The sequence below is a fragment of the Budorcas taxicolor genome, chromosome 13 (genome assembly GCF_023091745.1).
Source record: "Budorcas taxicolor isolate Tak-1 chromosome 13, Takin1.1, whole genome shotgun sequence".
Classification (NCBI taxonomy): domain Eukaryota; kingdom Metazoa; phylum Chordata; class Mammalia; order Artiodactyla; family Bovidae; genus Budorcas; species Budorcas taxicolor.
In genome coordinates, this window is record NC_068922.1 from 36090410 (window position 1) to 36110200 (window position 19791).

Here is a 19791-nt window from a genome sequence, read left to right on the forward strand (position 1 = left end):
CATTTTAAGTATAGCAAAGTATACATGTCCCTCTCAAACTCACTACCTATCCCTTCTCACCGTTCTTCCCCAATGGCAGCTGTGAGTTTTTGCTCTAAGTCTGTGAGTCTGTTTCTGTTTTGTAAATAAGTTCATTTGTATCATTTCTTTTTAGATTCCACATAGAAGGGGTGTCCCGATATTCCTCTTTCTCTGACTTCACTCAGTATGACAGTCTCTACGTCTGTGTTGCTACAGATGGCATTATTTCATTCTTTGTAATGGCTGAGTAATATTCCATTGTATATATTAAACCCATAGTTTGATGTGGGCAGAAGATCTAGAGTGAGCAAGTTTATAGAGGCAGGAAATAATGGGGTGTGCAGAAAATTAGAGTGAGTCCATGTGGTGCTTTGCAATGAAAGAAACTGGTAAGAACAGAGGGCTGGTATCATTTCTGGAATTTAACCTTTATCATGAACGTGCTGTTGAGTCATTGGATAGTTTTTTAAATTTTTTTTTTTCCAGCAGTAACTGGATTATTTAATATCTTAGAGGATGCTGGCAGCAGTGGGCAGGAGGGTTGGAGGTGGGGACAGAGCAGCTGGAGAGTCAGGCATTTACTAAGTAGGGTCCCAGAGAGAGAGAGAGAAAGAGAACGAGAGAGAGACAGAGTTCTGAGGAGCTGGGTAATATACTTGGTTTGTTTGTAAAGAAACTTCATCACAAAACTTCAACCATACAGGGAGGTAGAAAGAGCAGTACAGTGAATACCACATGTCTGTCTTCTGTGATCCTCATTCTTCTCTCTCTCCTTTCCCTTCCCCTCTTTCTCTCTCCTGGAGTATTTGAGAGTAAGTTCCAAATGTCTTTATTGGGCATTCTCAGTACATCAGCAAGCATCTCTCCAGAATGACTTCATGGGAGAGATGTCCAGGGAGATAAAATCTGGAAAGTTTAGGATTTGAGGGTAAAGATGACAGGTTCTGTTATATCCTGTAAGAGGTGGCATGAGGGCACAAAGGCTTGGTTTAATGGTTAGTTTGTGCTTCCCTGGCATTTTCCGCTTTTCCTTTTGAGACACTGGGAGATGGATATATGGTGAACACTTAACATTTTAAATAGAAACTTTCAAAAGTTTTTTTTTTTCTTATCAGAAAAAATGTCAAGCATGCTCAGTGGTTGAAGAGGCCAGTGTTCTTGGCTGAGGCCATGGCCCAGGCCGCTTCTCCGAGGGAGAAGAGAGAGGTCACTGCAGAGGAGGGGGCCAGCCTTCCCCTCAAGGTGGAAGAAGGGCCAGGCCCTTGGATGGTGTGAGAAGGCAGGTGTGCACTAGTGCAAGCATCATCTGACCTGCCCATGAGGCAGACCGTGCGCACACACCGGGCAGGCGCCTGGCCACCTGCACAGGCTGCTTGCCTCGGGGTGGTGTAGAGTGGGGAGCCGGAAGTGCCGGTGGACACTGGGCATAAATGCTGACATTTGAAGATAAGAAATTTGCCGACTCTGGTTTAATAACTTTCACATCATGATGAGTGGGACTAGCAACTCTCCCTCCTTTGGGCAGGAAAATTAGGAAGGGGGTGGGCAGAGGCATATGATACCCACCCTGGTATCTATAAAATAGATAACTAATAAGGACCTGCTGTACAGGACAGAGAACTCTACTCAATATTCTGTAATGGCCAAGAAGGAAAAGAATATAAAAAAAGAGCAAATATTTATCTATATATAACTGAATCACTTTGCTGTACCTGAAACTAACACAACGTTGTAAATCAGCTATACTCCAATAAAAAATAAAATAGACTAAAAATAAAAAGCAAAACAAAATATAATCATAGCAGAAATCTGCTGTACTAAATATCCATTGTAGCAAGATCCAACAGTGGACTCACTGTTGACTCATTCATTCTTTCCTTCAACAAACATTAGGGAGCCACCTGTTATTGTATACTGGCAAACACTATTCTAAGACACTGGGACAAATCGCCAGTCTATGTCCAATGCAGGATACAGCATGCTTGGGGCTGGTGCACGGGGATGACCTAGAGAGGTGTTATGGGGAGGGAGGTGGGAGGGGGGTTCATGTTTGGGAACGCATGTACACCCGTGGTGGATTCATGTCAATGTATGGCAAAACCAATACAGTATTGTAAAGTAAAATAAAGTAAAAATAAAAATTAAAAAGATCTAATATAAACCTAAAAAAAAATATGTGAATAAAACCAGTAGATAATACAATTAAAAAAAAAAAGACACTGGGAATTTTTTTTTTTTCTTAGAAAAGACATGGAACTTTATTTGGGTTCAAGTTCTACCTGTTTCTTTTTTTTTTTTTTTTGGCTGTTATGCTTTTACTGAATGGAGGGAGATACAAAATGCATGGATGCAAAAGAATGGTTTACATACTCATTAGCATAGTGATTAATGTTAATTTAGGGTTACACAACGTGTTAAACCTCAACTACAAAGTTTCCTGCAACCTAAGATAATGGAAAAGCTGCTTAAGTTTTTACCCACCACCTTTAAAGTTCTAAATGGTATTTGGAAGAACTAAAAAGTAATAGGCTCCTTTCAGCTGTGGTTAAGAACTCTAGTGAAGCTGTATGGCTGTGACACTGGGACTGTGATGTTCCCCCAAAGGGGCTTTCCAGATGACCACATCACAGTCTTTAAAGGTATTTCCAATAACAGGCAAGTTGAGTGGCTTAATAGTTTAAAAGTGGAAAGCAGCTACGATGTCTCATTTTAGAGAATTTTAAAACATGGTATAAATACCACCTCTTTCCTACAGAGAAGCTTTTTAAAGCACGGACATAGCTTTACGGATACTAAGGAACCATCGATAGTTTTCATAAAGCTTCAATAAACACCCCAAGGCACAAGTGTTCAAAACTTCCTATTCACTAAAATGTCACTGCATTATACCTTTATTAGAGGTACAGGTATGCTATGCTTGCAGTGAGCAGACGTTTAATTTATGCCTAGTTAAAAGCACCAGGTGTCAAGTTCAGCTTTCATTTACACAGGATGCACCAATAACACTTAGGATAGTGAATAGTTCATTTCCAACATACTTTGCTTTTTGATTAGTCAGCACTGCGGTTCTGCTGCCTGTAGTTCTTCAGAATATTTTGAAAGAGGCTAGAACTACTCTGAACATAGTCTTCAACAATATGAAGCCCTTCTGAAAGAGATGTTCTTTCATAATAACATTTAGAGAAGGAAATAAAGACAGATCTTGCAAAATCTGAATGTCTTTCAAAAGAAGAAAAATAATGTAGAATCTGGCACCTAAGCTAAAATGTTTTGTGATAAATGTCAAAAATTGCCAAGACTTTCAATATGTGTTTTGGTAAGAAAAACCCACTATATTGGCAAGGTTAATGATGTAAAATGCAATAGTATATTAATTAAATAGAAGAATTCACCATTAATGGAAGAAAACCCATGATAAGGGAAGCATCCAAAGACTGCCAATCAAAAGGTAATTTTACTAGCTTTAGAATACATCAACACACTTTGATTATAGAATTATTTCATTTTTAAAACTACAGTGTTTTAATGTACTTCTAAAAACCACCCAATCTAAGGAGCCATGGAGGCTTATGAGAAAGACCTACCCACTAAGATGCTTTTCTAGCATAGGGGTGAATTAATACTTCTGTAAGAAAGAACCTGAGTCACCTCAGCATCAACAAATCGCCTTTTTCTTTTACACAGTAATTCATAATTTGATAACTAATTTCTCTTTACTAGTTCGAAATTGGGGAGGAAAGGAACTACATCAGACCCAGAGACAATGATTTCGGAAGCCACAGTCACTCAGCTCATGGATTTGTGATAATCTGCAGAAAATTTGGTTGACTAGTACTTGATTCCTTCACATCTGTAGAGGAGTTCAATACAATCACTTTTCTTTATCAACTTTAAGCTGCATACAGGCAAAGAGATCACAAACTGCTGGAAGGCCGTAACAGTCTAGGGGAAAGTTGTGTTCTTCCTGTAGGGCCGAATTAAGTAATACTTCCTTGGCCTTCTTTCGAAGCAGCCAGTTGTCCTCTCCTGAGGATAACTGGCTAAGATTTCCTTTCTTCTTTCCTGGCAAGACCCAGTCAGCTGTGTTAAAGGGACACCAGGCAGTGGCCAAGGGGCTTGTAAGCTTTTGTTTGCCAGCCCTGTCCTCTGTAAGAGGCACTTCCTTGTTGGGACATCCTTCTTTGTGTGAGGGGATCATGAGCCACTCTGACAAGGGAGTGTCCCTTCTGACTTGGAAGGAATCAGCAATTCTAGCAGCCCTTGCCTTGGGTGCCTTAGCTTGCTCTGCTGCCTCTCTTCTGGATGGAGACAGCCACATGTTCAGGGAATCTTTACGTTTCTCAGGTCCAGGTCTTGGTTCCACAGGCATACCGTTTTTATCCTTTCCTTCTTTCTTCAGAAGCCATGTACACAGAGCTTCCTTCTCGCGATTTTCATCACACACACACTCTGCAAACCTTGTACAGGGCTCATTGGCTTTGCAGACCTCCTCTACTTTATATGGGTCTTGATGGTTCTGGACAAGCCAATCCTAAGTAGTCAGGCTGGGAGTGGACAAGGGTTTCTTGGCCTCCAAGTGGTCACTCAGGCATTTCAGACTGCCCAGGTTCTCAATCTCCACACCTTTGGGCTGGTTACCCTGACAACAGGTACAGGAATCGGACTTGACAAGCCAATCATTCACATTGTAGGACGCCTGGAGCACCTGAAACAAGAGCTTAAACTTCTCACTGGTGGTTTCACAGCCGCCATTCTCGGGCTTCTCAAGCTCATGGGATTCCTGGGGAGCTGCCAGCCAGTCAGAAAGATCCATCTCATCTTGATCAGGAGGCTCTAGACCGCCAAGCTTTTCGATTTCCATGGCGTACCAACTGGCAGTAGAATAGCTGTTAGACTTTTGGTAACTTGGTTTTTCAGAAACTTCTCGTTGCTGACTCTTGTGGAGCCAGTTTTCCAAACCCTTTAGGTTGCCCCAGACTTTATTCAAGAAACTGCAGGCTCTAGCAGACGTCTGACTGTTCTCCAAGGCCTGCTTCTGGTTGAGCCAGTTCTGGAGATTGGTGCTGGGCAGGTTAAGGAGCCTGGTGACCGACGGCAGGATTGCTTCCAAGGAGCCATTCACTGAGAGGGACAGCTGTGGTGCTGGATGCCGACTTCTGCTCTGGCAATGGGATATAGCCTCTCTTCTCTAAGAAGGACCCAATATTTGATGAACTAGCGTGAGCTCAGGAATTTGAATGGTCTTGAGAGACCCAAATGTGTTGATTGCCTGGCACAGGGCAGTTATGTCGGCTTCAAAGAGGGGTGGGGCACTCTCTGGGGCCCCAGGATAAAGCAGCGTCCTGCTTGCTGGGCAGTTCGTGCGCTGGGGCCTAGCTTGAGAGGAGGAACAAGGTGCAGAATGAGTACCTCACAGGACCAGAGTGGCTGCTCCACTAATAAAGAACCCCTTTTGAGGTGTTGTGATGCACAGAGGGACTTGGAGCTTGCTATTGGTGGAGTTCTCCGGGCTGAGCAGCAAATTAAAGATAACTTTCGAGAGGTCAAAGCCCAGATTCACAGCTGCATAAGTCGCCACCTGGAATGCCTTTGAAGCCATGAGGTGTGGCTGGATGAACAGGTAGATCTCATCTATCAGCTTAAAGAGGAGAGGCTTCAGCAGCAGGCCCAACAGCTCTACTGGTTACTGGGCCAGTTCAACTGTCTTATTCATCAGCTGGAGTGCACCCAAAACAAAGACCTAGCCGATCAAGTCTCAGCTTGCCTGGAGAGATTGGGCAGTCTGACCCTCAAACCTGAAGATTCTACCTGTTTCTTATTGTTGTTTTGTCGCTAAGTTGTGCCCAACTCTTTTGCAACCCCATGGACTGTAGCCTGCCAGGCTGCTCTGTTCATGGTATTTCCCAGGCAAGAATACTGGAGTGGGTTGCCATTTTCTTCTCCAACTGGGAATTTTTATAGCTGATATTCTAGTGGGAAAGACAGTAGACTAGATAAATGAAATACAGTGATTAGATGATGATGAGCACAAAGAAGAAACAGTAAGTGAGGGTAGGTGTATGTGTGGAGATTCTGGAAAGGGTGGCCGAGGGAGTCTACTGAGTTGCCATTTGGGGAGAGACCCACGCGCCCCAATAGCTGTGCCCGTGTGCTCAGAGTCTGTCATTTGCTGTCCCCACCTGGACCTGTCTCCCCTGAGAAACGCACATGTAGGAAGTGTCATACAGCCAGTCTCCCTGTGGCCTTTAAAATTTTTTTCTATCTCTGCATGGGCTGTTTTTTCAGCTATATTTGCCCTCTAACCCTAAGATTTCTTTACATAAATGAATCATAAAGTGAGTTTCTCCTTATCACATTGTATCTTCCAGAGTGTGTTAGTATAAGACAGTGTGCCTGAAGTCCACTCAAAGGCTTTGCAGAGCTCTGTGGAATGTTCTTTTGTGTAAACCGTGGTTTTTGAACAATGACTGGCATGTTACTTCCCTTAGCAACTTAACTTTTGTTCCATCCTCACATGAAACTTTGAAAATGTTAGCTTTTTCCCCCTTTTCTATTCATTCATTTCACCCTGGAAATGAAAATAATTCTTTTCAGAGTTGTGATATGCAGACTAAAAATTTACAAAATATAGTCAGTAGATTTCTGCAACTAATATTAATGGTTTAAATGTTGAAGTAGTTGAAGAAAATAACATTAGAAGGTATGTGAACAAAGAGATGCTCAAAGTTAATTACTTTTGGGTATCACTGACTCCAGGTGTGAGATTCTCCGCTATTTAATACTTGAAGGGCCAGTGCAGAACAGGTACTCTTTTCATCAATAGTAGGTTTCACTTTTTCTGTACAATATAACATTAGGGTTTTGAATTGTTCTTAAGGGGGTTGTTCTCTTTGTTTTCAGCTTTTTTGTATCATTAAAGTAGATGAGGTCTGTATAGTCAAGGTCCATATAGATAAGACTGTGGTCTTCCCAGTGGTCATGTATGGTTGTGAGAGCTGGACCATAAAGAAGGCAAGAGTGCCAAAGAATTGATGCCTTTGAACTGTGGTGCTGGAGAGGGCTCCAGAAAGCCCCCTGGACTGCAAGGAGATCAAAACAGTCAATCCCATGAGGGAGATCAACCTTGAGTACTCCTTGGAAGGACTGATGCTGAAGCTCCAGTAATTGGTCATCTCATGTCAACAGCTGACTCATTGGAGAAGTCACTGATGCTGGGAAAGATTGAGGGCAGAAGGAGAAGAGGGCATCAGAGGATAAAATGGCTGGATGGCATTACTGATGCAATGGACATGAACGTAGGCAAACTTCAGGAGATGGTAAGGGACAGGGAGGCCTGGTGTGCTGCAGTCCATGGGCTCACAAAGAGTTGGACATGACTGAGCGACTGAACAACAGCAAAGTAGATGAGAATGTTAAAACTAAGGAACTTGAACAAAATCTCATGTGCAGTAACGTGAGGGTTTCCTTTAAGAGTATGGAGGAAAATTTAGTACAAAGTTGTCTGTGTTATAAATGAAGAGGGCTTTTGAGTTAGATATTTTCTTTTATCACTATCATGGCTTTAAAAATGCACATATAAATGTGCATTAAGTCTTGTAGTTTAACTCTTTGGTCCTGTCCTTAGAAAATACAGTTAACATTCGTGTTATGACATAATTAATATTTTGCACATAAGAATTGATTTTTGGAAAGTTTATTTTTTTTGCTGTTTCTGTTGCAGGCCTGAGAAACTGACAGCAGTATACAATCTGCATAATTTCTGTTATCAATAAACCTATGAAATCATGTTTATAAATGTCCAGATTCATTTCAGATGTTTTTAGCAGGCTACATTTTAAGGCACTATTGTTTTGAACCACACAATATTGATTAGTACCTAGTAAACAGCAGTGTAAATACTTAAATGATTATATCATTTAGAAATCATGCCACTGATTTCTGCACATGATCAGTTTACCCGTCAGGAGTGGCTCGGTTGTGCTTCAGCAGCACACAGCCCAGTAGCACGCTTGTCTCTGGCTTCTGCTATCTGTCCATCATGTGTTGGTGGGGGTGCTGTTCTGTGCTGTCTGTTAGGCAAGTGGGCTGATGGAGATGCTGGTGTCTGGAACGTGGAAAGCTTGTGAAAGACAGGTGTCAAATCTCATGGAGGCTCTTAATTGCATTTTCCTGGAAGTAAACAGCCTGTTGGCTCCATGTTACTACAGGTCAAGGCGTCAGGGTCCATTGGAGAAGTGTCGTCAGGTGGCTCAAGAGCAAGTGAGGGTGTGGATTTGAGAAGGACCGCTTTCTTACTTGTAAATACAGGGGATAAAATAAGAGGATATCCAGGGGAAGACTGAGGGAGTGGAGAAGCTAACATTTGGGCATCTGCTATGTTCTCAGTGCTTCAGATATTTTTATTTAGTTATCATCACAAGACATAATGAGTCCTAGAAATGATTTCTCTCTGACTCTTGAGGGGACTGAATGGATGGGATTAATTAAGAGTGAAGAGATGGCTTGTGTAGTGTGGTTACCAACCTGCCCCTTGGAGTCACACACTGACGTTAGAATCCCCTCAGGCTGTGGCTTAGGGCAAGTGGCTTGGAATTATTTCCTCATCTGTAAGACACCGATAACAGTGCATGTTATGAAATTATTGGGAAAATTAAATGAGACATGTTGAGCGTTTAACCCTGGTAGCTCAGAGGTTAAAGCGTCTGCCTGCAATGTGGGAGACCTGGGTTCGATCCCTGGGTTGGGAAGATCCCCTGGAGAAGGAAATGGCAACCCACTCCGGTACTCTTGCCTGGAGAATCCCATGGACGGAGGAGCCTGGTGGGCTACAGTCCACGGGCTCGCAAAGAGTCAGACATGACTGAGCAACTTCACTTTCACTTTCTGAGAAATTGAGTGCATTCAGTGGTGTCTGTCACTCACATTTATATATGTGTGTGTGTGTCTGTATTTTTTCTTTGGTTTTATTTGATTTCCCAAGGTCTCATACCTTGTGAGTTGTGCATGTAGGAATGGATAGAATCAGGGGACTGGACTGTCTCCCACAAAAGCCTGTCTTCTTTTCACTGGTTGGTTGGTTGAGTCGCCAAGTCGTGTCCGACTCTTGCGACCTCATGGACTATAGCCCACCAGGCTCCTCTGTCCATGGGATTCTCCAGGCGAGAATACTGGAGTGGGTTGCCATGCCCTTCTCCAGGGTTCTTTTCACTATAGGACCTTAAATATTTGCTGCTGCTACTGTTAAATCACTTCAGTTGTGTCCGACTCTGTGCGACCCCTAGACGGCAGCCCACCAGGCTTCCCCATCTCTGGGATTCTCCAGGCAAGAACACTGGAATGGGTTGCCATTTCCTCCTCCAGTGCATGAAAGTGAAAAGTGAAAGTGAAGTCGCTCAGTCGTGTCCGACTCAGCGACCCCATGGACTGCAGCCTTCCAGGTTCCTCCATCCATAGGATTTTCCAGGCAAGAGTACCGGAGTGGGGTGCCATTGTGATTGGAGGAAATGAGAGGTGGAGAGTGATGAAAGTGTGATTGAAAAGTATACATAAAAGCTGTCATGTGTTGATTGGCTCCTATGGGTTAGGTATTTTACTTATGTCCTTGCATTTAATCTCATTTCATTAAATAGCCTGGCCAAGATTTTGGAGTTCACCTGGAGGGCAGGGCTGGGCTCTGATCTGAGGTCTGTCTCGTGTCCACTCTACCCTCTCATCTTTAGTCTGTGCTGTCTCCCTGTACGTAAAATCATGAAATTACACTGACCTTGAAGGATCAGGTCAGAGTTCTGGAAGCTCTTGAGCCCTTAGCAGGTTGGAGCTGGTCACACAGAGAAGCACTTCTGACTGGGGGCTATTTGCAGTTCTGAGGGAGGTATGGTGATACAGGCTCCAGCTTCAAAGAAGTCTAGTGGGGGACATAAGCCCAATTGATGTGTCTTAATGGTCCAAAATGGCTGGTTTCTCCAGTAGAGAGGACTTCAGGGAATGCTGGTGGAACTTTGGGAAGGGTCTGGAATTGAGAATTAGTCAAGGAAAATGGTTGCAAAGAGTTGGACACGATTAAGCGACTAAGCACGCAAGCACACACATGCAAGGAAAATATAACTCAGAAATGATCAATTCTCTCCTGTCCCCAGCAGTTAGAGGAAAGAGTTAAACGCAACAAAAAAGTGGTTTGTTCATGGTTGATGATGTAATCTTGAAGACTGTTCAAGACTTTTTAGTAGTGTGTGTATGTGTGTGTGTGTGTATAAGTTGCTCAGTCATGTCCAACCCTTTTGTGACCCCATGGACTGTAGCCCGCTAGGGTTCTCTGTCTATGGAATGCTCAAGGCAAGAATTCTATAGTGGGTAGCCATTCCCTCCATGGGATCTTCCAGACCCAGGGCTCGAACACAGGTCTCCTGTTTTGTAGGCAGATTCTTTAACATCTGAGCCAGGGTGGTAGAAGATAAATACAATGAAAAAAGGTCATCATCAAAAGAGAGGTTTTAGCGTGGGGGTGGGACCGTGCACAGCTGGAAAGGCTGCTGGTTTTCCTGTGGACCATCTGAGAATAAACACGGGCCATGGGGCACTGGTTATGGTGGATGGTTTGGGTCATCTGGAGTGGGGTCACAGCTGGTGAGCACAGTTCATTCCTTATACCTGGGACAGATGGTTGAGTGATAGGCACTGCCTCCCATGAGCACCCTGGGGCCCCTTCCAGCACGTGACCTGGGGCTTCTGTGATTTTCCTGATAGCCTTGAAACCTGGGTGTCCACACCTGGGGGTCAGAAAGCAGTGTTTCTTACGTTTCCTCTTCTGAGTCATCAAAGGTTTATGTTGTTGTTCAGTTGCTCATTCATGTCCGACTCTTTGTGACCCCATGCAGCACACGAGGCTTCCCTGTCTTTGACAGTCTGCTAGAGTTTGCCCAAACTCATGTCCATTGAATCAGTGATGCCATCCAACCATCTCATCCTCTGTCATCCCCTTCTCCTCCTGCCTTTAGTCTTTCCCAGCACCACAGTTTGAAGGCATCAATTCTTCAGTGCTCAGCCTTTTTTACTGTCCAGGCCTCACATCTGTACATGACTACTGGAAAAACCATAGCTTTGAAAGGTCCGTATAGACAAACAAACCTTTGCCTAGAAAAGTTTATAGGATGCTTTCAATGGGAGCCCTCTTTTCTGTGGCTTTTGTATTTTCCTTTCCATTTGTGATATGTTAAGTTTCGTATTGCATACCGATTGAACCCCGGTGACTTGGTAAAATGTGAGGATGTTTTAATTTTTTTAAGTGTTCCCCTTATTTTTTGCTTTCTGCTTTTGGTTATATAAAGCATAGTTTCATACATATGGCACCAAATGTATTGTCAGTGGTAAACATCTTTTTATTGTCTATGTTTACTGACAAAATCTAAGATTCTTGGAATAGACAAAATTGAAATGTGATTTGGGTTTCTGAATAGGAACTGTGTAGTCTAAAATTTCATATCTTTTATTTTGGATACATTTCTGCATAATAAAAAATTGACAAAAATTTGAACTGACTTTCTTTGAATACTTAAAGAATAACCAATAAAATTGTTGCCAGAAATCATGCTACTCTTGGCCCCTAAAGTCACTGACACATAGGGTGTAATGTGTAGGATACTGCCAGCAAATCTGACGCTCTGCTCTCTTGGAAATAAATTTATACTTGGGAGTAGGGTCACACCCATCATTTGCATATTGTCTGTGTTGAGCCCAATACCACAGAGTGTAAAGTGTTTACTGTCTACCTTTTGTCGAACATTTTTGCATGCCTGGGCCATGTGAAGCAGTTCTCAAACTTTGGGGTCTCTGGACCTTTTTACACTCTTAAAAATTATTGAAGACCCCAAAGAATTTTGTTTATGTATATTGATATTTACCATACTGGAAATTAAAACAAATTAAAAAACACGGTTTCAACTCACTTAAAAAGAAGAGTACTAAACTTGCTGCATGTTAACATAAGTTATGTTTTTAGGAAAAATGACTATTTTCCAAAAATGAAAACATGAGTGAATTGAAGATTTCTCTAATGCCTGGCCTAATTGGAGACAGTTATGTGCTTAGATCTCCATCTACTTTCCATTTTTGCTCTTTGTTTTGGTTGAAGGATGAAGACAAACCAACCTTTCTCCTCCCTTGCCCAGCCATAGATTTGTATATTTTAACAAGCTGTTCAGTTAATCGTAGCTATTCTGTTACTACAGTTGATCCTTGAGCAGTGTGAGGTTTAGGGACGATAGCCATCCATGAAGTTGAAAATCCACTTATAACTTGTAGTTGGCCTTCTGTCTCTATGGATTCAATCCACTGTAGATACTGTGGTCCTTTTAAATCTGTGCCAATGGCACCGCGCAGATCAAACCCCTTGTTCAAGGCCAACTAACTGTACATCATAGCTCGACATGGGGTAGTTTCAGTGTTGCATTATGGAATCTGCAAATATATAAATAGATGTATCATATTGGGACTTTCCAATCTGATGGTATATCCTGCATTTTGAATGGATCTTTTTTTAAACAATATAATTATTTTAAAAAATTTATTTATTTGGCTGTGTTGGGTCTAAGTTGCGGCATGTCAGATCTTTCACTGCGGTTCACAGACTCTCTGGTTGTGCTGAGGGCTCAGTAGTTGCAGTGCGAAGGCTTAGTTGCCCTGCAGCATGTAAAATCTAAGTTCTGGACCAGGAATTGAACCTGCGTCCCCTGCCTTGCAAGGTGTATTTTTTTTTTTTAATACTTCATCTTGCTTTTATCAAAATGTCTTAGAATAGTTTAAGTAGAGTATCTTTTTAGAGAAACAGATTAACTTTTTAAAATTCAAGTTTAATTACTTTATTTCCTTCACAAGGTGTATTCTTAACCACTTTACCATCAAGGAAGTCCCTGAATGGATCTTTTATTCACATATTTAAAAAATATTATGCATTGAAAATTTAAAAAATATACTGGTTCACTATCCAAAGGTAGAAACACAATACCAAAAAAAAAATCACTTTCGTGCATATCTCCACTGATCTTCTCAGAAGAGCCTGGAGGTTTGCGGATACTGATGTACCTGTACAGAGCAGGAACAAGTTCCAGGATTTTGGTTAACACAGTGCCTTGCAAGGCGGTGACAAACTATAGTGGACACAAGTTTTATAAAGTTCTACTGGGTTGGCCAAATTGTTCATTTGGGTTTTTCCATAACATGGAAAAACTTGAGTGAACTTTTGGGCTAACCCAGGATTTTTATGCTTGAATGTTTACACTTTATCATTAGCAATGCCTCAAGGGTCAGTTATTACTTTTACTACTTCATGAAGGGCATTCTAAAGTCAGCCTTTTTTGTTCACTTCTGGTTTTTTTTTTTTTTTTTTTTCTTTATGAAAGTGCTTGGCAGGGAAGAATACTCTTAATAATTAGGATGAATAGTTTCTGTTTGCTACTGTTATATTGGTTTGTGCTGAGGTAACAGTGGTTTTATCCACCAGTGCTTTTCATCATTCGTGCAAATGTCCACACAGTGCAAAAGGCAAGTAACATCTTAATATTTTTATGAGCGTAGTTTGATATCGAAGAACGCCTGTGAAAGGATCTGAGAGATCACTGGGGTCTGCAGACCACACTGTGAGAACTGATGGCATAAAAGGTTTAAATGTCATTTTCTGTAAGCAGATTAATGCCACTTATCTATATTGCTTCCTTTATTTTCTAACAATTATAATTTATGAAAGTTTGAATAATGTAACAGATACCAGTGTGCTGCTTACATTGGCTAATGCAACTCATCTTTCAGGTAGAATTTTATTTTTTTTAATGTCAGATTTGTTAAAAAAAAGAAAAAAAGAGAAAATTTACTCTTTTCACTATATTAGGTTTTGAAAGTGTAACTTGAAAGTATTTGTGATCATGAAGTAATTTACAGATGAATTACCAGCCACAATTATTGTCTCTTGAAATTATGAGATATTATTATGATTATTAGTTTACTTATGATGACAGTTAATTAAACATTTTCATGTTGTTGAATACTCCTCCAAATAGGGAGGACATGAGTTTGGAAAATTAGCTCTGGCACTTGATTTCCTGTTTATCTGTGTTAATAACTGTGTGTATGTGAAATATTGTGATTTATAATAAATGTGTCTATGTAACCCTTTCTGCTTCTGAAACCCTTGAGATTTCCTAAGTGATAAGAGTAATAAAAGTGCCTTTTGTTTTTACTAACTACTTTCAGTCATCAGTTCAGTTCAGCTGCTCAGTTGTCTGACTCTTTGCAGTCATACCTTTGTGTTAATGGGGTGACGTTTGGGAAGCCCTTGTGGATGGAGCTAGTTGCTGAGGGACCACCCTTGATTGGAGGTTTGCAACTTTCAGTTGAAACTGAAGGGGCTGGAGAGTGAGTTCAGTCACCAAAGGCCAGGGATTTAATTAACCATGCCTGCGTAATAAAGCCTCCATAACACCCCAAAAGTGTAGGGTCTGGAGAGCTTCCAGGTTGGAGGACATGTGGAGATCTGGGAAGGATGTTGCTTTTGGGGAAGGCATGGGAATTCCGCTCCCCGCCCCACACACCTTACCCTGTGTGTCTCTTCTCTCTGACTGTTCCTTACGCTTTCCTTTTATAACTAACCAGTAATGTAATAAGTGGGCTTCCCAGGTGGCATTAAGTGGTAAAGAATCCGGCTGCTAATGCAGAAGACGCAAGAGACTAGGGCACGAGCCCTGTGTTGGGAAGATTCCCTGGAGGAGGGCATGGCACCCCGCTTCAGTATTCTTGCCTGGGAAGTCTCACGGACAGCGGAGCCTGGTGGGCTACAAAGAGTCGGGCATGAGTGAGCACCCCCCTCAATCTAATAAGCCAGTGTTCCCCTGAGTTCTGAGGGCTGAACCGGAGGGAGTTGTGGGAACCTCTGATTTGTCAGAAGCACAGGTGACAGGTGATAACCTGGATTTGATATCGACATCAGAAGGGGGCTCATCTTATAGGACTGAGCCCCCACCCTGTGGGGTCTGATGCCGTCTCCAGATAGATGGTGTCAGAACTGAGTTAGATTGAAGGATACCCAGCTGGGTCACAGGATTGCTTGATGTGTAGAAAATCACACCTGGTGTCAGAGGTGAAGTAGTGTTGTAGTGCAGTATTGAGAGTAGAGGAGACACACAGGAGAAGTGTGTGTGCACATTAATAAAAATTTTTCAGATAATTATTTCACTGCATGCAATTAAGACAATTTTTTTTTAAATGGAAATCTTAGAAAGCTTTCTGCTACAGATACATGCACTTCTGTGGTTGACCACTAGATGTCGCAAGAGCCCCGGGAGCCCCTAAAGGGTTGCCCAGGGCGGGTAGAAATTGAACATTGTAGGCTCTAGACCTTCACATATTTCACTGTTTCCACATGATCGATGCCAGCAGAACCTGATACAGTGTGATATATAGAAGCAAGGTATGACTGGAATAATGAAATTTCAAAAATAAGCCCTTTTAAAGGAGGGTTGTAATAGTTCTGTTGGGGATTGTAAATGTTTCAGGTGCACTTGACGCTGGTTTTGTTCCTGGCGTTCGGGTCTCTCTTTTTTTGTTTTTTATGGAAAGATGGATTGAACTTCAATTTAAGAATATTCGGTAATCCCTCTCAGGACATACTGTAACAGCTGGTATTTTTGTGTTGTAGTAAATCGATTCCATACAACAGTCAGTAATAATCACAACTGGGTTCTGACAAATTCCAAAGCATTTTCAGTAAGTTTAGCCAAAGAAAATATCATGATTACTACAGAAATTTAACTCAGTTTGAAAGTTAAACCCAGCAACTCTGCTTCGTTCCACAGAATATTAACCATTTTCCCCGTTGAGATTTTATCAAGCCACTTATTTTTTTATTGATATACTTGTATATGTTCTGAGAAGATAATTACCTTGTAGTGTATATTCCTTAAATAAAACATTTTTGGAAAAAATTACCTTGAGTGTAATAAACACTCGAGTGTGAAATAAAAGGTGAGAAATGCTATGATAAAATCTTTTATCTAAGGCATACGTGGAAGGCTGCAGCATCAACTCAGAAGGATGTTTTGATGTGAAATGTAAGGTGGTTTTTAGTTTTAATAGGATGTTTGTTATAAGCATAAATGGATTTATTATATGCGGTATGTGGTTTATGAAATCGAAACATTGTAAATTCTTTAAGGCTTGAAGAAAGCTGTAGTTTGCATGGCATAGATTATGTAGTGTGTGTATTTCTGCAGTTAGGTAATCTGTGCCATACAAATTGTGATTTATGGCATAAAGAACTCAAATTACATACATACACACTGTAATAAATACCTGCATATATACGTTTTATCCTAATGGTAGAAGTATGTGTGCATACATTTTATAAATTATAACCGTTTTTCCTTTTCTTCTCGGCAGCAGAACAAAAGTTTACTAATTGAATGCATTTTTAAAATTATGTATGGTCTGTTTTTTATTTTCTTTGTGTTTGAATCGAGGAAAACTTTTACGTAGTTGACTCTGAATCTGGATTGTTAGGATAGCTTATGAAAACAAAGCAGTGTTACCTTTTAAAATTATGAGGGAAAATAGCTTCAGAGATGTGTGTTAATGAAACCTTGATTTTCCCTTTTTGTCTTATTTTTAGCTTAGTGATTTGTATTTTCACGTGGTATTTAAAATAACTGCCATCGCATTTTTAATTAACACAGAGAGGATCTCCGTATGGATTTGTACGCATATTTTCACCACGTCAACCTTTGTAACATAAAACAGAACTCAAGACACTGCATCCAGTTACTTGGTCCAAGATAGTCTTTTTGATGGTGAATATTTTTATAGTAATATTTACTTTGATAATTAAAAAGCTGATTTAGAAAGCTTTAATAGAATTTTATAGTTTGGGTTTCTTCATGAAGAATTTGGCGAGCTCATTTTCTTTATTCTGTAATGTGAATCAGCAATTTAAACGCTTTTAAGAACTGAAGTGAGCCAGTTTTTCAAATGTTTACAGTATCAGTTTTTCTTGTTAATATATGTTAAAATATGCTTTTAAATCACTGATCTTACTTTATAGAGAACGGGGTGTTGGGGGGGAATGCACTAAAAAGTGAGTTTAAACACATTGTGTGGTTCTTCTGATTTCTGAAAAATGTAAATGTGGTGTATTTTCCGTTATTAGGCAGCTGTGGTCCAAATTTAAACCACATGGCCTCCTTCTAGGTGTCAGGCCAAGGTAAATTTTAATCTTGCTACTTTGATGTTTTCATTTTATCATCTCATTACCTGAGTTTAAAAAGCCCAGTCATCATATTCATTGTTTGCAGTGTGCTGTTTTGTATCCTCTGGTTCATTGGAAGGTCAAGCAATTCTAAAGTGCTATTATCTTCATTTGCACATAAGGAAATTAAAGCTTAATAAGGTTAAACAACTAGATCACGGGGCTAGCAGGATTAGAGGCTAAGCCAAACACTAGAGCCCTTGCTTTTAGTTATTACACAATAGTGCCTTTACTGCTTATTTGGGGATAAACATTACTGAAAACAGTTATTTAAAGAATCAATATTTTTCAAGATCCAGCAAAGCTTAGGTTTTACTACAACAATTTATTTTCGTTTATTAGCTTGGATTGTTAGGTTTCGTTTAGATTATCAACAGTTCTGTAAATCTAAAATGACATCTTGCTTTAATCCTAAAATTCTTTCAAGGTCGTTTGTGATCTTCAGTTAGCAAATTTGCAGTTGTTGTATTAGGATGATCTACTTAAATTAGTTATAAGTTGTTGACAACTTACAGACTCTTTTCTACATTTAGAAATACAGTTTAGAATTCTAATGAAGGGGAAGAGTTTTAGAATGACACTGGCTTACAAAATCTTCCTTAAGTCCTCCATCTGTACCGTCAGCGATTTTCAAAGCAACTGTAAATATCTTTACAGAAGGCTTGACACATGCACGAAGAACTTGTGTGTTTTTAATTAGAAGTCCCACGTCAAAATCAAAAACTCTCCCACTTCCTATTTGTCTGTGCTCTCTAGACGAAAAACGGTGAAGCTTGTGATCTCATAATGTGTTGGGATCGGCATTTTGAATTAGTTACAGCAAGTTGCAATGTAGCCATCCTGCCTCTTCTATTTTTTAATGTGTTCCTTTTCTTTGTAGAAACGGCCTGCACGGGGACACACAGATCTCGGTAGTCGGCCCGGGAGTGGCTGCAGGGGTTGGCATCTCGGCCGCCTTCCAGGGGAGTGAGTTGGCAGCACTGGGTCGGCCTCAGCATCATGCCCGCGCTGTCCACAGGCTCGGGGAACGACACAGGTACAGAGCCCATGAGGGCGCTTTCCTTCCCATCCTTATAAACATCCTTTTCACCCTGAAAACCGGCGTTGCTTTAAGCCAGTGCAGACAGGTCATGCTTGTTGTTCGGGAACCAACCCCAGGGCCATCACCTTGGCTTTCCAGGATGAACGTTACCTCGGTGTGGGCTGAAGTGGCTTTCTCCGGGTAGTGACGGCTCCTGCTGATGCTCTTGTCCTCTCCTGCGCTTTGGAATAATGTCGTATATTTACATTTTTTTTTAATTAAGTTTTTTAAAGATACAGAAGAGTGTGGACAGTTTTCATGCTACTCATATTACCCTCCACTCCAGTTTAATCATAACTATGAATTTCTTGGGCCATATTTGCTCAGACCTCTCATTTTTTTCTCTACCCCCCCTGCCCCCTCCTCCCCTCTTTTTCCATTTTCTTTCTTCCTGTCTAGAGATGAAAACTGTTCTGCAGTTGATATATGTCATTAAAGGACTCAATTAAAACAAACATTTCACCTTGTTATCACTTGTAAGAATTAATGATACTTAGAATAAAGATTTCCAAGAAAGGGAAAAAAGCTCACGCATGTAGGTATGTGTGAAATGCCCTCCTCTGCTCTGATTCAGGAGGTGGGGTGGGGGTGGTCCATGCCCCTTTTCTGGAATTCCCGAGTTAGCACTTTAAAAAAATGTAAATTCCTGGACCCTCCTCAGAATTATTAAAACAGAATGTAACTGGGGTTGGGGAGCTGTAGCTTGCATTTTTTTTTTAAAGTTGTCTGGTTTTATTGAGAGTGAGTGGGGGCTGCTCTCTAGTTGTGGTACATGCACTTCTCAGTGTGGGGGCTTCTCTTGTGTCAGAACACAGGCTCAGTAGTTGGAGCACAATTAGCTGCTTCCTGGAATGTGGGATTCTCCTGGATCAGGGATCAAACGCCTTGTTCTGTGCATTGGCAGGCGGATTGTTATCCATTGCACCACCAGGGAAGTCCAGCTTGTGTTTTTAAGACCACTCGAAAGCAGGGGTGGCATAGAATGTGACTATGAGGGATGTCCTTTGTGGCACTGACCACACTGAATTGGTCCCCACAGCCTTCTGCAGCCACTGAGACCCGTCTCATCCTGGACAAGTCCAGGCACCGTAGGTTCGAAAGAGCCGAATCACAGATGTGATTTTGGGTTGTGTAGGTTGCCCTGGCCTTTTCGTTTGCACTGTGTACTCAGGTCATTCTTCGCTATTTCAAGCTGAGATATACTTATTCACTTTGGCAAATTTTGTCTCCTCTTTATCCATCAAGAGTGATGTTTTTCTACTGTGATTTATGCTGAGCATTAGTTTTACTTAGGAAGTGATTTTGATTTTTAAATTGCATGAAAATCTTTTTTTCTCAAGACGTGAGCTTGGAAGCAGCTCCTTTGGAAAAAAATTTTTTCTCTTTTTCTTTTCAATTTTTATAT

At 41.1% G+C, this 19791-nt stretch overlaps 1 protein-coding gene and 1 pseudogene across 2 annotated transcripts in view; one reads left to right on the forward strand and one right to left on the reverse strand.

Annotated features, from left to right (window-relative positions):
- MPP7 (MAGUK p55 scaffold protein 7) overlaps positions 1-19791 on the forward strand; it is a 227844-nt gene that overhangs the window by 43883 nt on the left and 164170 nt on the right. For both annotated transcript variants that reach the window (XM_052650871.1, XM_052650870.1), the window contains exon 2: positions 18186-18341. In XM_052650871.1, coding sequence (XP_052506831.1) covers positions 18305-18341 — 37 coding nt within the window. In that variant the 5' untranslated portion in view covers positions 18186-18304. The remainder of the gene's footprint in view (positions 1-18185; positions 18342-19791) is intronic.
- LOC128058036 (nuclear receptor coactivator 4-like) lies at positions 3866-18306 on the reverse strand (annotated as a pseudogene).